General features: G+C 31.8%; 2 protein-coding genes across 3 annotated transcripts; one reads left to right on the top strand and one right to left on the bottom strand.

Moving 5' to 3' along the window:
• Positions 1–10,076: 10,076 nt before the first annotated feature.
• LOC105125063 (uncharacterized) lies at positions 10,077–15,599 on the bottom strand. Of its 2 annotated transcripts, none has more exons than XM_011025352.1 (4): positions 15,413–15,599; positions 15,240–15,287; positions 13,139–13,969; positions 10,077–12,351 (listed from the first exon to the last, which is right to left on the bottom strand). In XM_011025352.1, the coding sequence occupies exons 2-4, from the start codon at positions 15,243–15,245 to the stop codon at positions 10,414–10,416; spliced, it is 2,775 nt and encodes a 924-aa protein (XP_011023654.1). In that variant the 5' UTR covers positions 15,246–15,287; positions 15,413–15,599; the 3' UTR covers positions 10,077–10,413. The 2 variants fall into 2 exon arrangements, with proteins under 2 accessions (XP_011023654.1, XP_011023655.1); XM_011025353.1 differs by having other exon boundaries at positions 13,139–13,909.
• A 5,067-nt stretch (positions 15,600–20,666) lies between these two features.
• LOC105125062 (S-adenosyl-L-methionine-dependent methyltransferase) lies at positions 20,667–23,140 on the top strand. The gene is made up of 2 exons (XM_011025351.1): positions 20,667–20,996; positions 21,379–23,140. The coding sequence occupies exon 2, from the start codon at positions 21,465–21,467 to the stop codon at positions 22,869–22,871; it is 1,407 nt and encodes a 468-aa protein (XP_011023653.1). The 5' UTR covers positions 20,667–20,996; positions 21,379–21,464; the 3' UTR covers positions 22,872–23,140.

Here is a 23,140-nt window from a genome sequence, read left to right as displayed (position 1 = left end):
GCCCCTGGTTTTGTTGAGTATTAAGGCATTGCCCTTGCTTTCGAGATTTAAATCTTATATACAATATCAAGTCAAACACATCCACAGAAATATTATTCTTTTCTAGCTGCTATTCTTCCTCAATGGACGAGTATACTATGGGACAAAAAAAAAAAACTGCTTATATTGTATGATCTGAGATAAATTAGTTTCTGAAATTCTTATCAATCTCGGGGGCAATTAAGGTATTTGAAAGTGTCCATGTCCCCCTAACTAATTTATTTTTGGACATCATTACGGCTTCCGATTGAAATCTTGTCTGCTTGTGTTGATATTTCTCTGAAAGTAATTATGTTCCGAAAATGCCATTCCATGCATTAAAAACAACAGAAAAGCCACTATAGAAGTAGCCGCCAAGAGCAGTGAAATCACTAAAGTAGCCTCGTCCGTCACGGGTGGGCAAGAGGCACTGATCAAAATCCTTCTCGAAAAGGACCCAACAACGATTCAAAAAATTCTCCTTATTCACGTGCATGGTAATCTTTTTTTTTTAATTTCTTAATTAGATATGTGCGTGGAATTTTATTTTAATTCTTTATATTATAATACCATGTTCCATAAATAAATAGATTTATATCAAACTTATATAAAGTGACAAATGAAAGGAATGGATAGCTAGATAGATTTAATTTAATGAGTGCTATTAAAGTTTTGTACTTAATTATTCAGAATAATCAACATGGTAAGAAGTATTTTAAGTTTGTATTTCAAATCCATATTACCATGTTCAGTTTAATTCTAAAAAATTTCACAAAAAATAAATTTTATGTGAAATAAAATAGTCTAGATGCGAATAATCAACCTTAATAAATCCATTAAAAATAAACTCAATATTAATGTGCAAAAATTGGCTATAATTAAAATACCCTTTACTAGGAACTAAAAATCTTGCATCTAAGGGAAATGCATTTCTTTCAAATTTTCAATGTAAAAAAATATTATTTTAATATATTTTTAAATAAAATACATTTTAAAAAATAACTATAAATACATTTTCAAATATGATATTAGATGATATTTCTTGCAAAAGCAAGGGTAAATTTTGTCCAACAAAATGTCTTTATCAAAAGGATGATGGGATGGTGAGACGTGCCTCATATGGCTTAGAAATTCAGACATGTAATTAATTAAGGGAGATTTGATTAATTAGAGAGAGAGAGAGAGAGGATGTTTATTAAAAAGTCATCAAAATTGCTATAATTAATAATGCTCATAGGGAAAGTATTTTGATAACGAACCTCCACGATGATGATAAATCGTTTTGCTTCCAAATTGTTGTGAGATTTTGATTCGTGCGTGAACTTAAACCTTATAGCTATTACCCTAGATTCATTTAATGAATTAGTTTAAAAAACTCATTATTTAAAATTTAATTTGAATTATATTTTAAGTTAAACTAAGCCAGATAATTAATCCTATTGAAATTTTAATAACATAGTTTATTCTATCAAATTTAATCATATAACTCTAATATTTTTTTAAATAAAATAATATTACTTTAATGAAAATAATTACTTCAGCTTAATTTAATTTAATGATTTTCAGCTGATTTGATGGCTTTATAATAAGATTTTTTTCTAGTTAATTGCCAAACTAGATCTAACTATTATCCTAAAGCTAGTTGCATTTTACTTATTTTGATTTGATTTAACTAATTTAGTTTATTAATGTTATCTTGAGTTTGTGTATAGTGATGTAAATATGTGTTATTGTGTATGCATATGTATGTGTGAGAGAGAGAGAAAGAGGGAGGGAGGGAGAGCTTGGTAAAATTAAAATCATAATCAGGACAAGTAAGATATATAAATTACATACATACATGCATACACTAGAAATTTATATAAAAGCGATGCCTTCATGTGGCTTATAATTGCATAGAAGGAATGTTACTCGATCTTGGAAAGAAAATACAGAAAAGGGTTATATATATATATATGAGCGAGCATAGAAATTACCCAGTCTCATTCAAACTATGTTTAGTCACCATCCTATGGCTAGGCTCTGTGTTGAGTATTGTTTGCAGAGATGCGTGCATATGCAGATCTGAAACTAGCTGGTCATAAATTACAGTTGCCTTGCCTCTTGGACTCTACAATGGCTTCCTTTTGTGCAGTCTGCGGCAGAAGAACAGTAACTAATTTTAACCCTCCTTCATCTCTCGGTTTTAACCTGGAGTATTATTGTACGTAACAAAGCAATGTGCATGGTGATGGGACTTGTGCATGGCTGACTCTTTGGTATTGTTGTAAACATGAGGAATATTGGTTGGTATGTGTCTATTATATCTACAAACATTAATGTTGTGGTGTTGACATGATTGGAAACGCAAGGAATTGTTCGAAAATCAAGTCCACTTGATTTTCTATCTACAAGTTCTTTCATGAATTCTAATTTGTTCTAGATTATTCAAACTGATAACATATTAACATCTTCTTGAAATTGACTTGATTCACCATAAAAAAATTTAGAAAAAAATACGAGTTAATTAATTTGATGTTTTTTCATATTTATTTTTTTAATCAACCAAGTGGGATTTTTTGTTTCTCTAGTAAGAGTATATTTATCAATTTAGATGTATAAGAAAAAACAAAAATAAAATTATAAGTTAAATTCAAAGATAATCAAACTTGTAAGAACATATCCGAAGACTCAAATAGTCAAGAACACAAGCATCGAGCTAACTCCCCAGGAATTGCTGCGAGGAAATTTCGTGAAGGGCAGTTGAGAAAAAGATAAAAAGAACTCCAAAAAGAGGATAGATTATGGATTATTAATATGCAATGGGCGGTTGAGAAAGAGATGATAAATATTAAAGAAGCCTCGAGAGCTTAATTTAATTAATCGAGCAGGTGAGTACTTTGAAGGAATATTCATAGACTCCATCGATAATAACCAAGATACATTATATATATATATGCAAGCATCAAGAAGCAGAAAAATACAAGGCTAAAATGGTACAGCTGGGCGTTTAATTTCAATTTAATACATAGTTTTCAGGCAGGATCACCACCGTCATCCACTATTTAAGAAATGCTAGGATCAGTCCTACACAGACAATTTCTCTAGCTCTAGCTATTCTTTGGACAAATTCATGTGGGACAACAGCTTGTAGAATCAGCTTTTGGCTGTAGCTGTCCCTTTTGGTCATAAGGGGATGCTCACTTTTTTAGAACACTACTAATTAATATAGTTGGATTCAACATTCAATGATCATACTCACCAAGCTTGCATCGTAGACGTCGTTTCTGTGTATGGCCTCATTCATGGTTATAAAATATCGACCCGGTTCACTACCTGATTCATGTTTGGGTCAATAAGTTAATGGTCAATTCATGTTGATTTAAAATAATGTATTTTTTCAAAAAAAAAATCAGATTATTTCTCACTTTGTTCTAACTAATTGACCCATTAAATCAATCCGAGTTTAATGACACAGGTTTCGTCATCTTTTCCTCACATAAAATCTCATTAATTAGAAGGTAATTCAAGCTTCTAACAAAATAAAATATCTCTAGATTTCCCAATAAAATAAATATCTCTCAATTTTAACTTAGCATATAGTCAGGCACCAATTATTGCAGACTATATTTTTATACATGATTGTTAGTGTTGCGTGCCATTTCCACCTTGTCTAGATCATTTGTTTACAAATTTATTCATTTTCATTACTTAAATTACTATACTCGTCCTTTTCTTCGCCATTGATTTAATATTGTTCTTGCATTCAATGCACTCTTTTGCATCCAATATCGTAGTCAGTATATATTTCAAAAGCTTGATGATTCAAAAGCAATTAGAAAGAAAGAAAAACTACCGGGGGGGGGGGATTAAATCATCGTAATTGGCAGCTAAATAATAATAATAAATAAATAAAAAAGATTCCCAGATTTCTTGTCTCCATGATTGTCAAGAGGCTCAGTCTCCATGCTCCTCAGTTTTTAATTATGCATATTCAAATATTAGTTTCACGGTATATATCGTCTAATTAAACTAAATAACTCTTAAAAAAATAAAAACCATGCCTACCAATTGCATTTATATATTAAATATATAATTAACCATTTGAAACACAGACTGTGAGTTACAGAAAGGAATCAAATGGGAGACTACAAGGAGACAGAATTAACTGAAACACAGCCTGTGAGTTACAGAAAGGAATCAAATGGGAGACTACAAGGAGACAGAATTAACCTGGGACAATCAAGCAGCGGTTAACCTCTAAAAATTAATTTGGTTACAATATGCAGTTCTATAGTGACTAATGACCTTAATTATTTGTTAATATTTTTTTAATGTTTAATTACTATAATTAAACTGTTTGAATCACGACAAAGAACTGCATGGATATTATCGATGATCGACATTGACGTGTATGAATGACTCAAGTTTTTATATTGAAAAGAAAAGGCTGAAAATGAATTTTTCATTTTTATCCATTAATTGGTATCATAAATAATATTTAATTGGAGCCAATTGCCTGTTTACATGAACAAATTAATTCCTAGCATACATCCAAATCCCAAGAGATAGCTGTCATGGCATTAATGTCATTTCCCAAAAAGGGTAAAGATGAGGTTAGCAATTTGGCTTGCTAGCATTTTGTTTCTGTAAAAGGGAGCAGAGGCACACTGCTCCTCCTCCTCCTCCTCCTTCTATGTGAAGTAGTTTCTTTACATGAGGCACACTGCTCCTCCTCCTCCTCCTCCTATGTGAAGTAGTTTCTTTACATATGAATTTATAAATTTATAAATATCAATTTTTTCTCCATCTGATTTTAATTTTCTTCTTTTAATCAATTATTTTTCATGTCAGTGATTTTTTTAGTATAAAGAAAATAAATCAAAATTAAGATCACTTAAAAGGGAAAAAAAAACACAGTAGCATTAATTGATTTCTAATTTGAAGGAGTCAAAACAATCCTCTCAATTCAAAATGGTAAGTTAGTAAAATTTTAAGGATGTTTGTATATTACTTTTTAAAATAGCTATAAAATAAAATATTTTAGTACGAACCCACCATTATTTTTTACTTTATTTTATTAGTTAGAATGTGACTATTTGGTTTTCAAAAATTTATAACATAAAAAACATTTCTTTTGTAAAGTTCTAAAAATAATTTTATATTATTTTTAATAAAAAATATGTCTATTCTTTTATTAGTTTTAAATGGTTCAAGGGAATTACATAGAGTCATAATAAAACTACAATTCTACAAAAGTAGAATTCTTTTTCCCCATGCGACCAATAAAATCATATTGATAATTCGATGAGTGGAAAAAAATGAGAGCGTGACCACTTATCGTGCTCCTGTCTTTCTCTAGCAGTCATCTCTATTTATTAGATATCATGCACATCTTCTTCATATCACTAACTTCTAGTTTGATTTTTCAGCTCGGATTGTGGACAAGGATGTACGTAAACATTCCATCGAGGTTAATTAAGTTCACACACACCTATCTATCTATCTATCTAGATATAGATAGATAAACAGTGGATTTGACAAAAATCTCAATTTCCATTTGTGATCTCTTACAAATTATATATATATAGTATTTGTATTTAATATATAGTTTTAAAATCTGATTTGCTTGATAGATCGACTTGGAATCTGGAAGACTCGTGATTGAAACTAGGCTAAATTAAAAAAAATTAAAAACATTAAAAATTTAGACAACTCGGCTAAGCCGATGGGATAATCTGTTAAAAAATCTAGTTATAACATGTTGATTATTTATTTTTTAATTAAAATAATGTTATTTTTATTTATTAAAAAACTAAAATTAATCTTGATAATCAAATTAAAATACAATAATCTGATAAAATCAATAACCAGGGTTTTAAACCAGATCTATCCCTGGACTAAATGTAAAAACTCTGGTTTTTGGGGCAGCGTCTCTACGTCTTAGCCACATGGGTTTGCATATAAATCGAAGGACACGACAATGAAGATCAACTTCGATTACTCAAGTAAAAGGTTCAATCATTTTTAGCCAGTAAAGAAAAAGATATATCTTCATCATTACACATAAAGAAGCTTTTGCTTTAATGGATTAATTAATCATGGCTCTTGGTGGAATAATTTATCAAGAGGGTAAGTATGAAGCCCTATATGTTTATAGACACTAGCTAGATTATATACATACATACACACATACATGCGTGTGTATATTTGTGTATATGTGTATGTATATACTCTCTAATCTCAAATATTAACGATCTTATGAGCTTATTAAGGCATGCAATGCATCAAGCCACAGGGATGCATATGGAACAGAAATGTTCGACACCATTTTCAACGATGGAGAGTACAAGTTTTTTCTCCTATAATCATTCTACGGTTGAACTTTTTGTTTTTTTTGTTTGTTTTTTTATCATGATAGGATCTAAGTTTGAAAAAAAATTGCATATTTATAATTCTTTTTCTTGAAAACACACGAGGATAGACTTTAAAATCAGATAAAGTTGGTTGAGTTTTCACCTATAGTTATATCCATTATAATTTTTGATCTTTTATAAAATATAAATCTATTTATTTGATTTATTTTTGGATTTATATTGATTGAATATATCGGGTTAGGATTTTTATGAATATTACATATATGAACAAGTTGTGCATATTAATTATTTTATTTTTTGACAATCCTAAAAAAATATCAAGTTATAACTTTTGAAACTAGATATGACTTCTAATATATATATATATATATAAAATAACATAAAAAATATTATAATTTCTATATAAAAACAAAATAAAAATTATAATCAAACATTTAGTAAGCAGTTAAAGTATAATATGATAGAAAAGATAGATTAACATAAATAAATTATAAAGTGCTTTTGAGTTTGTGATTTAAATAAGAAAATAAAAATTCAACATGAATTCTTGAAATTTTCAATTATTTTCTCATGGTATATTAGTTGCCAAAATAAAATAAGAATTGTAAAATGTATTGTAACTTCATCATATTAAATTTTAAAATAAAAAATTATAATTTATGTAAAAGTGTGGAATAGAAAGAAGTAAAAAAGATTAAGAGTATGATAGGTGGGTATAAATGTGAAGGCAAGAAAGAAAAAAAAGAAAAAAAAACATATTATTTATACCAAGAAACCAAAGTTAAACATACCAGTTGGGTCATATTAAGTAGTTTTTAAAAATGTCAATCTACACTTAAATAATAATATTTATTTATTAGATATTTTAAATTTATCATAATTTATAATATTTATATTCTTCAATTTGAATGGTTAAACTAAGTTATATAATACAAGTATTACATATGAGTTTTTTTCAAAAAAAAAAAAACGCTTCTAAATAGTGGAAATGGCTCATATTTCATAATTAACTCTCTATTTAAGTGTGACATGGAATTTAAATTTTATTTTTATTTTTCTCGTGGTTTCTTTACGACAATAAACAGTCACTAGAAGAAAAGCCTGCCTCCATAATTGTAGAAACATGATTAATTCGAATACATCATCCGTACCAAGACAATTTAATATTCATGTGCCATGCATTCTTGTCCCTAAGTGATTGAAGTGACAATTTTCATTAAATTATTCACGTAGCTCTCTTTTGGACGGTTTAAAAATATTGTGGTAATTATTTTTTAAAATATTTTTTATTTAAAAAATATTTTTTTATTTTTTAAAAATTATTTTTAATATCAATGCATTAAAATAATTTAAAAATATTAAAAAATATTAATTTAAAAAAAATATTTGATTTTTTTAAAATATTTTTGAAATACAATGAAAAAACAATGACTTTAACCATCGCTCAGAGCTTCCTTCTAAATATCAAAATGAATTGACCAAATGATCTGCGGATATAAACAGGATTAATATATACTTCCTGAGAAATGACAAGTCTCATTAAATTATTCACGTAGCCTTATATTATACTTCCCCCCTTTAACCATTAAAAACATATTAAAATATATATTTTTTTAATTTTTGATATCATTAAAACAATAAGAAGAGTGGTTTTTACCTAGGGAAATAAATAGGGTATACACACACACACACACAGACTCTTGCTGAAAAGTTTGGTGAGCTTTCACTTTACATGGGAGCTTTAAGGTCGGCCTCGACTGATTTCAAGTTGATAAGTGGAAAGGCAAGTTTCAAGCAAGGCCCTAGATTCTATTGTTTCACAAAGCGATGCTCGTAAAACGGGCACTTTCAATTTCAAAAAATAATGGTACTAAAAGTCAATATGCTTTAAAGAATTCATCATGATAGCAATAATCATCTCCCATGAGTTCAAGAATTATTGAAGTTGCTTTTAATGATTATGAATTCGAAATTGTTTAGGGTTATTTAAGATTTATATCATATTATAAAATTAAGTTGATCTAAATATTTATATTAATAAAAAAAAATTATACAAGAAGGTTCATCCATGTCACTCGCACACTTCTTCTCTCACTTGGAAATCCCTTGCATAAAAGGAGCTAAGAAATTGCCATGAAGTGTGATGCAACCTTCTAATGAAATATATAATTCTTACACACACACGTCAATCAACATTAAGTTCTTATTTTTAATATTGGGGGTTTATTAATATTGAAAAAAAAAGAACATTAAGTTCTTATTTTTAATATTGGGGATTTATTAATATTGATAAAAAAAAAAAAGATTTGTCGCGCAATCCGCTGGATCTAAACTCTTGTATGGCATCCACCTTGTTATGGTGTGGCGAGCACTAGCAGTAGTAAAAGAGAGAGTTCAAGACCCTTTTAGCACTCCTCTCCTTTATAACTCGCTGAAATTTCGTGGAAATGGTGAGCATGGAAAGAAAAGTAAGATCTGTCCTAAATTTTGATATGAAATGACAATGAAAAAGGAAATCACAAAGATCTCTCAAGTGTCCATAAAATTTCAAAGCCAAAATTGGGGTTGTAGTGATTTGCCTATATACTTTCTATTTCAAAATAAAGAAGCTCGGTTCCCAATGAGTAAAGATAAACAACCTTTTCTTTTGGTAGCCCGAAATATATATAAAAAAGAAATAAAACAAATTTATTTTTAGAATAAATTTATTTTCCTAGCGCAAACAGTATCTTTATCTTGTTGATTCAAGATATTCATTCAAAGAGAAATATATATATATTTTGTTTTGTTCATCCTAGTGGTGATTCACGAAGACATGAGGATGAGGCAAAAAATGAAACAAAGAGTATCATGGCAAAGAAAGAAAAGGGTAGTAGCAATGTACTCTGACGATCATCTTTCTCCGTGACAGGAGAAATGATGTTATTATCAACTAGCCACCGTGGAGTGGATAGAATCGATCAATTGTCAATGGCAACCTATCATTTTTCAATTGCAATTACCAGAGTAAGCATTCATCTTCTCCCCTAAAAGCTCTATAGGATGCGAGCTTCTCTTTGTAGGTGAGAAAAGAGGCCATCGTTTTCCACCACCTACATCCTCGAGCAATATTTGTGATCAAACACATGAATGCAGAGAACATTGCAGCAGTAAAAAAAAATCAGGTAACACTACGATTTTGCATGGTTCGGTTATACTTGTGTCCATCAGCGAAGAGGAATCATTTTTACTATAGGAGGAATCGATATAATTTTGAAGAATTCGCAAACCAGAACCTCATCATACAACAACTCACAAAAATACAGTCTGACACGAAAGATAAGCCTAAGCTCATGTTAATGAAGGATATGTTTTAGTTTTTATCCTGCAAGATTTTCATCGCTAGGCGAAACTAATCCTAAGCTCACAAAGATTCTATTATTGGACTAGAATTCATGCGACATGATAGCAAAAGGTGAGAACACAAGAATAATAAGTGGGCTTCTTATTGAAACAGTAGCTTGCAGGACTGCAGGTCAATGCTGAGAAGTCAGAGTAATAAGTGATGCTGTCTATATTTGTCCACATAGACTGCTGTTTTTCTAAAAAACAATAATCATGCAAAACAAGATTGAAGACCTGTCTTCTTTGGCTGCAACCCTGTCATCTTCTTTCGGATTGTCACAAGAAATGTGACTTCGAGACAGGTAGTGGGTCATCACGTTAACAATGTGTTTCTCTCTGCACCTTAAATAGTTACGAAATAATTGATTGAAAGAATCTACAACACGTGCTTTTGTTGCCCTCTCAATAATTCTTTACTGTGAACTGATTAAAAGTATGGTATAGCCATGTCAAAGCACTGTTAAAAACCTCAGAAATGCTTGAGCTCAAAATCACAAAACATATAGACTAATTAAACTTCAATCCTATTCTTCGTAAAACTTAGTAATGGATTGTGGTGGTGGTGCAGAATGATTTGTAATGAGATGGCGCTGTAAGGTATTTGACCTGTAGGTACGTAAGTGAGAGAATATTACTTCCATCCTTTCAGGAATTCTCATTCAACAATGAAGGCTCCACTAGCATCCCTTTCTTCATTCGGATCCCCAGTACCAATGCCGACATTGCATAACTTTATTTTACTTTGACTTTGTTGTGGGACCTGAGATAGGACTTTAAAATGGGATTTCTTGTGTGTACGAACTCCAGTGCACTTTGGCGTCTTCTTCACTTCCAAGAACCCATATTCAAGAGCTGCCAATGCTTTAATGGTCATTGGTCTGCTTCTTGTGCTGTGTCTTCTGGGGTTCATATCAGATTCCTCTGCTGCGGAAGCGAGATCAACGGAGGTGCTCAATGCGTCGGTGTTAGGATTATCCAATGGAGATGGAAAACTTGTATCGTTGGCATTTATTCTTTGGATGTTTTCCACCTCCATCGGCACCACATCACCATTATCAGAGGCTAAAGCAATTTGAGGTAGATTCAGATCAATCAAAAGCGGGGATTGATGTTCCACATTTTCTCTACGAGACTCTCTCACACCAAAACAATTTGCACTCAACATCCTTCCACCATTCGCCTCTTCTGGACCACCTCTTGCCGAGGGTTTAGTTGATGACAACTTCTTTCGGTAACCACGGGCTTTAAAGGCATTACCACCAGCACTTGGTGCTTTCAAAGCACAGCAAATTCCCACTTGTTTTGACCGAATGCCGCCAGAGAAATTCTCAATGACATTGCTTATCTCTGTATCGGAACAAGCAGTTAGTCTCCTTCGTTTCACCAGAGGGACTAAGTTATTTGACTGTCTGGATTTTGCTCTTCGACTTGATTGGTGCTTTAAAGTTCCCCTTGACCGGTGTCCTTTCAATTCAGAGCTTTTTTCATGGATGCTCTTGTCAAATGTACCCTTTCTATAGTCGGATCTATTTGCTGCATCTGGTGCATGCTGAACCAGTGAATTGTCAGAGGAATCCACTTCATTCTCAGTTGAATTTGTCATTTCAGAAGCAGAGTCATGCTCAACTGGTAAACATCTTAGTTCTCTTGGCCTTACTGATATTCCTCCATGGACCAAACTGGTATCTACAATGGTGAACTTTGTAGAGTTTGAGCTGCATGCATGAGATGTACTACCCTCATTGCAGTCTACGTTATTCATTTTCTTTTCACCATCCAATGACGTACCAAGAGCATCCAGATCATTTTTATCCAGTGAGCTCTCCGAAAAAATCTTCCAAGTTCTACTTGAAAGTGCGGTGAACAAGGACATAACTTTCAAATCATCTGATGAATATCTCATTTCTTTCACCTTGGATAATTTTTTCCCTCCATCCAAACTAGAATCCACAACAGTGAACTTCACATGGTTCAGATTGCGTTTAGAAACCTGAGGTTTAAGATAATGACGGGGCTGACAAATGGATTGATCATCCAGGCTTGACGGGACTCCTATATCCCAGCCATCCTCCTCGTTGCAGATGCTGCCTCTAGTTTCTTCAGCTTCAAGATCAATAAGTGTTGGTTCTGATGCAACTTTGCTCAAAACATCACTGACAGAGTCAAAGTAGTGATTACCTTTCACAAGTTTTCTTCTTGAAAATTTCTTAATGCCAGGAATGAGAAAAACAAGATAGTGACTGGTATCAACATAACCCTGATGCTTCGGTTGTTCAGAGTGCCACCCTCTTGCCAACAAACGGGGCCAAACAGCTTCCCAAAAAATGTCATTGCTACGAGCTTTGCTCAAACGAAAGCCCCCAGTCAAAAGCTTGATTATGTCACTGGCTGTAAGGGAGGAGCAATCTTTGCCTATTGGACAACCAGGAAACAATGGATTGCCCTTTACAGGTTCCATGGCAAGACCTGTGAGATCATCTTTCCCCTTACCAATACCAACAGCTTCTACAAGAACTTGGATGCCAACAATGGCCTTTAAATTGAATACATAATCTTCTAGTAAAATTTTACCCTTTGTAAAATCCAAAGAGACCTGATAACAGAAAACACATAAAACAGCAATGACACAACAATTTTCTGTCAAAAACTAGAAAGTAAATCTAGATGAGTTCCCACAGCTGGAAAATGGTAACCAGAACACACTCCATCCCTTATAAAGTCTCTAATATTTTCTTATGCGGAAATAAAAAATAGAGACCAAGGGATGTATCAGTTATGCAAGAAGATGATTAAGCATGAAATTCACAATGCAAGTTTTAAGAACTTCTAGTCTTAAGAAAAAAAGAACACAAATGTCTAGCTCCAAGCCACGAGTTATTAAAAGGAGAGGCAATGCTAGATAGTTGTAATGGAAAATCAACTCAATGTGTTTGATCATCTCGTCGTGGAATTCTTTCCTAAGTATAAGCCAGTTAGAGAAGGTAATAACCCTTGTGTTCCCAAAAACGGCAGGAGTTGAATTCCATATATGAGGCTTCACAGCATGGGTTGTTTATAACATTTTTAATAAGTCAAAAAATGAGTTCGCGCAGGCTATCTTTAAGGAACTGGAAGAACTTTTTAACTTCAATAAGGTTTGAGGTATGAAAAAAAAAAACAGTTAAAAAGACCATCTTGAAACTACTTTTAACCACTTTGCTATTTAGCAGGAAGAAATTCTAAATTTCTGGCCAACTCTAGGTCTCTAGCTTCAGCTAAATGTTCCTGCTTTTCATTTATAGATACCTAACCAGATGTATAAATGTAGTTAGAGAGAAAAGAATTTTAATAATGGAGAAACAAATCATATCCAGCATTAATAGCAGTGACCTGTGAAGTACCTCTTGGAAAGTATTTCGAAAATTCACTGGGACATGCGGATCCAGACGAGAGAACAGTTCCTGTTGCCTCCACCCTGTAAAAATTCTATGTCCGCATACACATTTCTTTCTTTTTGTCTTTCGGGTATCTGACCATCTACGATATGCATCAGACTTGTAAAATTTCCCATAATAAAATGACAGTATTTCCCCCATCTCCTTGTCTATGAATCTCTTTATCTGGATAAGATTTTTTCCAAATACATATAAACCAAGAATAAAACCATCTACATCAGCATCTTTCCAGGGGTTATGCAGGAAACCAGGAAGAGGGATGTAGTCTTTTCTTTTACACGGCTGATCTAAGTTATCTTCACCTGACACATTCGATTGAAAGGTTGCTGGTTTCAATTCATTTCCATCATCCAATAATTCAGCATTCAGCTCTGAACCTTCCTTCTTCCTAGTACAATGCTTTTTGCTTTTTCTAGATTTGCTGGACTCATCTGTAAGAACTGCATCCCCAGGGTGGCTCAGAGATCCACACTCTCCATCCTCTCCATTGTTTACCTTATTATTATCCACCCACATAACTGGGACAGGTAAACCTATTAGAAAGGAATGGGAAGCCTCAAATATCCCATCCAAACCAGAAGGAATTGTTAGATGCTGCAGATGATTTGATTGCGATAGCATGGATGGAATCTCTGCCTGATACTCATCACCAACTCGAGGGTTCTCCATCGGATGCCCACACACACCACTTATCTCAGGAGATCTTGGAGGAACTATCTGCATAACAGATGATTCTTCAGTGGAATTGCAATGGTGATCCAGTTGATTTGATTCTACCTGCAAAAATGGTAGGGACTAAGAAACTAAAGAGCAATAAACTAAAAAGGAAAAAAGGACGTAGAGCACAGATTCAAGTGCACATTCAGAAGTTTTGTGATATTTAAATTAAAAATAAAATTGGGACTTCTATTCATTGTATACGCAGGCTGTAGAAAAACAATTGATATAAGCTGACATGTCATAGAAAATGGTTGCTATCAGCAGTCAACGAATTGCAAGCACTTGCGGTCTTCCTCTTTAGGTAACCTGCATTTTTGCTTGAAGGGGGTTCACCATCACCTTCATCTATAAGGATGCACCCATGGTTGTGAAAGCATTGGAGATGGAGATCCAACAACACAAACCCAGACACTGTTTAAGAGATTGCATGTCCACACATGTGCATGCTAATGTAGACAAAAATGCCAACATTGGCTACAAATTTATTGCAGAGCAACCCATCAGGATCGCCTTAATTATAAGTCCGGGGTTTTACATTTGAACCAGCTAAATGTTAAAAAACAAAAAGAATTCATCAAGTATTCCGCTTGGGGAAAAAAGTATTTCTCATCAACTAGCAATTCCCGACTCAGAATGTAAAACCTAAAAGAAAGGAATCCCATGTTTCATGTCAATTAAATTTAACAAAACAATAGCACTTTCATCTCTCGATAAAACCACAAACCATATTTTTAACAGACGGACAATGCTCATCGTTCACGTACACAAAATCAAAATTTCTCCTCACCCAGCCAACAAGTTCAATGCCGCGATCTATTAACATGGTTCTTCCAAAACAAGCTCTTGCTCATCTGATCACTAGCAAAATCCACATATCAAATGTACCAAACATAGACAAAGAAGATGACTTCAATGTCACCAACCCAGATGAAATTGAGCAACAGCAGATCATTTTTCATAAACATTCAGCAAATCTTTTCGGATAAGTTACAGGTTCGACAACATCAAGAACTAACTAGACATCTCCAAACCGAAAGAGGAATCAACAAGAAACAGTAACAAATAATCCAAGAAACCAAAGCAGATTCTCATCTCAAAGTCTCCAAACCCATATCAAATAACCTCGTAACAGTAAAGCTCGACAACTTCAAACTCTATGCACACAATTCTAATGTGATCCCACAAACATTTAACTTGTATCAACGCAAAGCAAATCAACAACAGCACATAAAGATACACCACATTAACATCAACAAAAGAGCATTTATCCACGCAAAAAAACAAACCAAGTAAATAGCAAAGTTTCTTAATGACAGTGCTAACTAACCTCCATGGAACTGCCTGGAATGTCAAATCCTAGCGTGAAATGCACAACCTGGACAAAAGGGTTATCATGTTATATATATGCTCTATATAATTTAACTCATGACGCCAAAATAAAACCAAAAAAAAAGTACCAAAGAGAGAAAAGGAAAGGAGAGAAGACAGAGGGTGCCTTACCTTGTTGATGGTGGTGGCTTTTTCTTTAAAGGATTGTTGTTCTTCAGGGAAGAATCAAGAGAGAGAGAGGAGAAGCAAGTAGCTCGTCATGGTATGGGAAAGGAGAAGGAGTCGGGAGGGAGGAGAGAATAGTGTTGCGTTCTCTAACAAGTTTTATTTTTTTTTGGCTTTAGCAGCATTAAATAAAGAAAGACTTTATGGCACACGATAAATATTTTGCATCAAGCAAACCTTTGGGAAATCAATTCCTTTTTCTTCCTTTTTTCCAATAGATCTATGGTCTCTCTCTTTTATTTTTATTTTTAATTTATTTTTTATGATAAGGATATTTTCAAATCATTTTATGTGTTAACGAAGAGAAAATTTAATATTTTTTTAATACCGACAATCTCAATATTTAAATCTTAAAAATTATAATATAAAATAAACCTTTTTAACCACCGGATCTAATTTATTAAGTATCTAAAGCCCTTGCTTCATAATAAAAGACCCTAAAAATAAATAATATTTATTTATTTATTATATTTTTGAAATGAAAATTGCCTGTTTAATAAAAGACTCAAGTATAAAATGAAGATTGTTATAAGCTTTAGCTATTGTGTGTGTGTATAATAATTTTTATTTTTATTTTTATAAATCTCAGTACTTATAATCTTATCCAAAGCTTCATTCATCTCAAGCAGATCGAACTCAAAATCATTACATGAGGAGTGAAATTGTGTGATTAATTATCAAGGGGCTTTTTCTTCTTTTCTTTTTTAAATATTATAGGTGGTATTATGCAGTCAAAAACATGCAATTAAATCTACCTAATAGCTATATTGACTTTGAAATTTAGTTAAAGATAGGTTATTTACGTTGTAATTAATTCTAAAGAAATTAACCATTAGCACATTTCAGATAGACAATAGTTTATGAGCCTATGACGTGCGACTGCTCATTTATATGACACCCATCTTAGAATTAATTATAAGATTTAAATAATTTTAAATAAGTAACTGTTAAATTAGCTATATTAGTGAAAAAAAATCATTTTTATAGGAGAGATTTGTTCTCTTTAAATTTGACATTTTAATTACATTACCATTACAAGAAAATCTGAAAGAGAAGGCCAAAAAACTCATATTTGTTCTTATAAATCTTTGTGAATTAAAGTAGTGTTTTGCCTCTTCTTTTTTCCTTTTGATTTTTCTTCTACTTAGATCATCAATTTATTTTTTATTTTTATTTTTTATATTTTAGTCCCTGATAATTGAACTGAAAAATTTTCTTTTTATAGAGTTGTTATGATATAAAAAAATATTTCAATAATTAATTAATGCTTAATTATGCATAAAAGAACTTCGTTTTATTACTTTAGAAAAAATAAAAACATATAGTTTTTTTATTTTACTGTTATTTATCATGGGCATTTCTAACAAATTTTCCATACATAATTTTTTTAATTTCATTTTCATCCCTTTATTTTAAAATTTTTATGTTTTGATCAATAAATTTATCTTATTTATATTATAATGCATGAAGTTGAGATACAAGAGAAAAAGAATCACTGAAAAATTATAAAAAAGTAAAAAAATGATCAGTTGTTTAGATTCTATAAGCAAAAAAAAAACTAAATTTGATGGCAATATATTGCTCTTGATCAAAGAGGTATCTTTAATATATTTTTAAACTTTTATATTGCTTGATAAAGTGGATCAAGGTTAGATTTTTTGTTTCATTTTGTTTATGTCGAACTGATTTAAAGGTTGAGTTAGTAAATTATTTTATTGGGGTTCAAAGAATGTTTATTAGATATTTTTAGATAAAAACAAATTAAAAAAAGTTTTCAAATCCAAAAAATCTAAATTTATTTTTCCAGTAATTTCTTGATGAACAAAATCAGGACAAATAAATTACATATTATTTATTTTATTTAAAAATAAATAAAAGGATGGATAATATATTATCCAACCTTGAGAAAACAAAATTGAACGGCAGACATGCGGGGCTCATCACTTTGGCTCAAGCGCCTAATCATTTTTTTTCAATTTTTTTATTTTTAAAAAAGCTTAACATGATATTTAAATTACATTATTATTATAAAAGGTTTTTATAAAATTATTGACAATTTATTTTCAATGTATCTAATATGAAAAAAAAAAGTAAAAGGTTTTTATAAAATTATTGACAATTTTTTTCAATGTATCTAATATGAAAAAAATAATAAATTGCTTACAAATATTTAATGCAATCAAAATCTCATGAATATTGATTATTTTTTAAAAAATATATATATTGAACGGAAAAAATGTCCTTAATTATTATGTTTGAAAAGCTTGGCATCCACCCTTTAATAAGTCAGATTCATTGGGTTTATATGAACCTTATACCTAAGACCCGTTAATTTGATCAATGCATATATTGCTGGCTGCTGAGCTGTCTAATCTGGAAAGTTTCATTAGTCTGTCAAATGTGAATTTTATTTTAAAAAAAAAATAAAAGGGCATTTTGATTCATTTTTGGTGTGACTAAACCCAGCCAGCATGATTAAAAAAAAAAAAGGAAAAACAAAAATAAAAAGGAGAGACTACACGTGAGTTGACTCTAAATTAATTTATAACGTGGGGACTGGGTCGATTGCGTGTTATCGCTATTATTATTTTTTATATATATATTCTTTTTTTTTGGAGATAATACTGAAATAGTTTTGTTTAACATAGTAATTGAATTGTATGATGGGAAATTAGGAGTAATTTAGTCATGGTTGATAATGGCTATTTATCTCTATGTTTTAAAAAAAAAAATTAAATTTTTTTTATTTTTTATTTTTTATTTACTTCAAATTAATATATTTTTAGTGTTTTTAAATTATTTTGATGTGTTGTTGTTAAAAATAAAAAAAAATTATTAACATATATTTTAATATAAAAAAATATTTAAAAAATAACTATAATTACACTTTCAAATAAATTTTTAAAAAATAAATATAAAATAATTTACAAGAGCTCGTATCATTCTTTTCTTCAGAAAAATTGCTCTGTTCTTTTACTTTATTAAATTCAAAATTAATATTTGGAAAAAAAAATCTCTGAATACATCCTGATATATATATATATATATATATATATATTACGTTAAATAAATGTTCAAACCGGTCGGAAAATATCACTTATATATAAAAAAAAAAGGAAAAAAAATCCAATTTAAACCCATTTGCCATTTAACTTCTTTTTTTCTTTAATGATGGGACGTAGCAAAACTTCTTCTTCTTCTTCTTTGTTTTTTCAAGGGAGAGAGAGTAAAGCAAGCTTTTTATCTTCAAAAGTTGTAGTTTTCTTCATCGAGCACTCATTCAAGAGCAAAATGGGTGCCCCAAAAAACAAATTTCTCACAATTGTACACTAGCAAACAGTACCAGGGAATTCAATTCGAGCTTTCTTGGCACGCGGTTGGCCACATTAATTATACAAGTATCGCTGATTTTTTATAAACAAATCTTAATTAATAAAAATTATAATTTTATAGCTTTTCTGATTTTAAAAAAAATTATAATAGTACAAGCTAATAGATTTCCAAAAACACATTAATTATATCAAATCCAATTATACCGACAATTATCAATTAATCAAAAAGCTATCTTGGTAACGGTTTGGAACGCGTGCACCACAAAAATTTAATATTTTTGTTTAAATTTAATTTTTTTAATATTTTTAGATTGTTTGGTTGATATGTGAATATTAAAAATTATTTTTTAAAAATAAAAAAATATTATTTCAATATATTTATAAATAAAAAAAATATTTAAAAATAAATCATTAACACATTCGGACGAACCAGATAACACCAGATCTCGGTGCCGTTTACTGCAGGACAGGACACCGATCAGCTGGCGACCAAACCCCGTGTGAACTTTGTCCTGGCAACACTATTTCTGTGATTTGTTTGGCATCAATCACTAATTGATGCCGTGTTTTATTTTCCCTGCTTGCATATCTGCTTTGGAAGATATTGTATGATGGCAGTGCTCCATGACAAGAGTCTTTGGCACGGTGATTATTATTTATTTTTTTGAAAATACTGTTCTTGTAGTTTTTTAAATTTATTTTTAACATTAAAAAAATTAAAAAAAATCAATTGTGTTTTATAAACATGCGACCAGTCACGAAGCCAAACAGCGCCTTATTGGTCGATGGTGCGTCGATTAAAACTAGAGTCTAGTATACGGACAAAAAGTCAGCAGTGGTGCCACCTGCTGTGTGTGGCCTTGCCCGTTGTATAAACTCGTCGTGCCCAAATCACTTTCAACTTTGGGACAGAATCTTTAATTTTTTTAAGGTGAAATGGAGTTTAAGAAATACGTTATTTTAGAGAGTTATAGTTATTAGATAAGTTTTGTTCAATTTATCAGATTACATCTTTCTTTTTATTCTTTATAATATATTTTTTTTAAAAATAATAATAAATTTTTATATATAATAAAAAATAAATATAATTCAAGACATTAGTAGCGTAAAAATGCATTCCCAACCTTCCCCATTAATAAGATAAAACTCTTTATTTAATTTTAAAAAAGGTAACTTAATTGATCATATTGTAAATTTATTTTTTAAATATTATTAATTCAAGTCTCACAAATTTTAAAATTATTAAAAGTTTATATAATTTTTAACTTACAAAAACCAATCCACAAGTTTTAATTAATCTAAAAAAAAACTCTTTATGTTTTGTCTACGCCATATATTACTAATAGTTATTAAACTATGTGTAGGTTGCAGGTATTCCTACTAGTAACTCAATTGAGTTTCATTTTAAATTATTTTAGATATTTATTTTATCAAGCTCAAATCATCTGATGTGTTGACATGCTACTTAGTTAGTTTAGATACAATCAAGTAATATTAGGACACGTCAACTCCAAAATAAATTTATTAATAAATTAATAAATGATATTTTTAATAAAACAATTGACTCGAAATCGACGCGACAACTCAATAACTCATGTCCTAAACATCGTAAACGTCAGCTGGTTACGATGTTGCCATCCATGGTTATGGTCTGGCCCTGGCTGGTTACGATGTTGCCATCCATGGTTAGATGGCAGTGGAACACGAAAAAACAACTGTAATCAAGTTGCCGCAATGGGAGCTGGCCATGTAAATAGAAAACCAAAAACATCATAGTCAAAGCTTTAGTTCTAGTCGTTTATGGACCGTATAAATAAAAATATAATATTAATTATTAAACTATACAACTACGTCGAAGAAAATAAAATTATGCAGTTTGATCTTCCCTAGAATTTCATGACGATAACGAGATTCGTGCTTTCTTATCGCCTCAGGTGCTTAACAAGCAATTTTGGATTTTTTACATGCTTAAGCTTTACGATTTTCCAGCTCTAAAGCTCCTTTAGTAACGGTTCAAGCTACATTGCGTAGATATATTTTTAAGCACAACTTGGAGATGGTAATCAAATTTTAGTGAGAGAAAGATTGCCTCCAGTGAGGGAAGAGAAGGTTTGAATATCTGAGAGTTATAGCAAATCTGCTGAAGGGAAAGAGATTTAGCTCTGTGTTCACTCTTGTCCTTGCAAATTCTTATCTGGGTATGTCTTATTTCTGTTTGCTTTTATTAGGACTTTATACAAAGTTTAGTGTTAAGCTTCTTGATTTAGATTATTATAATTTTTTTCTTTTTGGTTGCTGAGAATATGAAGGAAAATGTACTAAACCATGTTATTTTCAATCTTTGTTAAATGACAATGTGGTAAGATAGCAAGTTAAATATAGCCAGTCAGACACTTGATTTCAGCTAAGGTGAGTGGAGATCTTTCATGCTCTAAAATGATGGAAAATATTTTAGATTTGAAATCTAAATCAAATCTAAAATCTTTATATATATATATTTTAGTTTTGATTCTATATTTTATATATATATTTTAGTTTTGATTCTATAATTGATCCTAAGAATTGAGACTTTAAATATAGGTTGCCGATCCAAAGGAAGGAGAGGAAGAAGTAGCGTTTGGTGAAAACAAGACCATAGTTGCTAGCTAGATCTTGTATGATCAAGGATGGGGAGGTTATGTTCTCCAAAATGTAGACTGGCAAGAATACTAGGATGGCTTCAAATCATGTTGGGAGGTCTTGTTATTGTTGTAAGCATAGCCAGTCTCTTTAAGTTCTATAATGCAGGGTTTTTCCTTCACCATGAAGATATATGCCAGCACTTCTATCATGTCGGTGATGCTTATGATGGGTTTGATATAAGAGCGTTGAACGATCGAGTTGGAGAAGTGCTTGATAGGATGGATAAACTGCAAGAAAAGCTGGAGAAAACAGTGCAAGAAATGGAGAAGAATAAGGTTGATTTGGGTAAAACTGCAATGACAAGATTGGAGCACAAGAGGTTTTTGGAGCAGGAGGTGATCAGGCCTCTTTATGGTGCTCACATTGCTCTTCGGCAGATTCGACTACCTCAAGCAGAGGGGATTAGAAACTCAACAATGAAGGAGGAGCCTTTGATTAACACTTTTGTTGTTGAGGAGATTCGTAAGTACATTACTCCGAAAGAAAATAGAGTCGGGAATACAAACATATACGGGACTCTGAGGATATATAACACGATAGGGCATGCCTGTGTTTTGATGAAGAAAGAATTGGAAGAGTACATGGACTACGACATTGGATCTTACTGTAAAGATGATTGGAGCTTATCCCAGAAGCTCATGGTCAGTGGATGTGATCCCTTGCCACGAAGACGGTGCCTGACAAGGGCCTCCAAGGTCTATCAGAAGCCATACCCCATCAATGAGTCCTTGTGGAGACTGCCAGATGATAGAAATGTGAGGTGGAGCAATTACCAATGCAGGAATTTTCAATGCTTATCAAGCAAGAATCCGAAGAGGGGCTATTCAAAATGCACTGGTTGTTTCGAAATGGACAAGGAAAAGCTGAAGTGGGTCGCTAATAGCTCACTCCCTGTCGATATTCTGATCAGAGATGTTTTGGCGATCAAGCCTGGAGAAATACGAATCGGTCTGGATTTCGGAGTTGGAACAGGAACTTTTGCTGCCAGGATGAAAGAGCAGAATGTCACAGTTGTCTCAACTGCACTTAACCTTGGAGCGCCATTCAACGAGATGATTGCACTTCGAGGTTTGGTTCCTTTGTATGTGACATTGAACCAACGCCTTCCGTTCTTCGATAACACAATGGACTTGATTCATACCACTGGGTTTATGGATGGCTGGATTGACCTGATGTTGATGGATTTCATCTTGTTTGACTGGGATCGGATTTTAAGGCCAGGCGGATTGTTATGGATTGACAGGTTCTTTTGCAACAGGAAGGACTTGGATGATTATATGTACATGTTTCTTCAGTTCAGGTACAAGAAACACAGGTGGGCAATCTCTCCTAAATCAAAGGACGAGGTCTATCTTTCTGCACTGTTAGAGAAACCTCCAAGAGGTATTTGATAGCAGTATGAAGCTTATAAACATTCTTCGATCATAGTGCTGACAATGCCTTCTCATGTGACTGGCTCGGCTTGCATTTTAATCACCATAGCCAAGTCATTGATCTTCGAGGGCTTTGAGTTAAAACTTGCATTCTTTGTATCCGTGCTAATTATTTATTTTTATCTTGGTGTTTTTATTAATGTTTGTCAATTTATTGGCCTCCGGGATTGTCTTCCATGGCAACCGATGATGCTCGTGGCACTAAAAATCCTTGGCTTTTTTTCCCA

The sequence above is a fragment of the Populus euphratica genome, unplaced genomic scaffold (assembly GCF_000495115.2).
Source record: "Populus euphratica unplaced genomic scaffold, PopEup_1.0 scaffold28.1, whole genome shotgun sequence".
NCBI lineage: Eukaryota > Viridiplantae > Streptophyta > Magnoliopsida > Malpighiales > Salicaceae > Populus > Populus euphratica.
This window is presented reverse-complemented; position numbering and strand designations above follow the sequence as displayed.

Coding starts and splice junctions, on each gene's coding strand:
- LOC105125063 (XM_011025352.1), bottom strand. Junction 12,352..13,138: donor TTCGAAATACTTTCCAAGAG/GTACTTCACAGG, acceptor TTCTGTTATCAG/GTCTCTTTGGATTTTACAAA.
- LOC105125062 (XM_011025351.1), top strand. CDS start 21,465: ATGGGGAGGTTATGTTCTCCAAAATGTAGACTGGCAAGAATACTAGGA.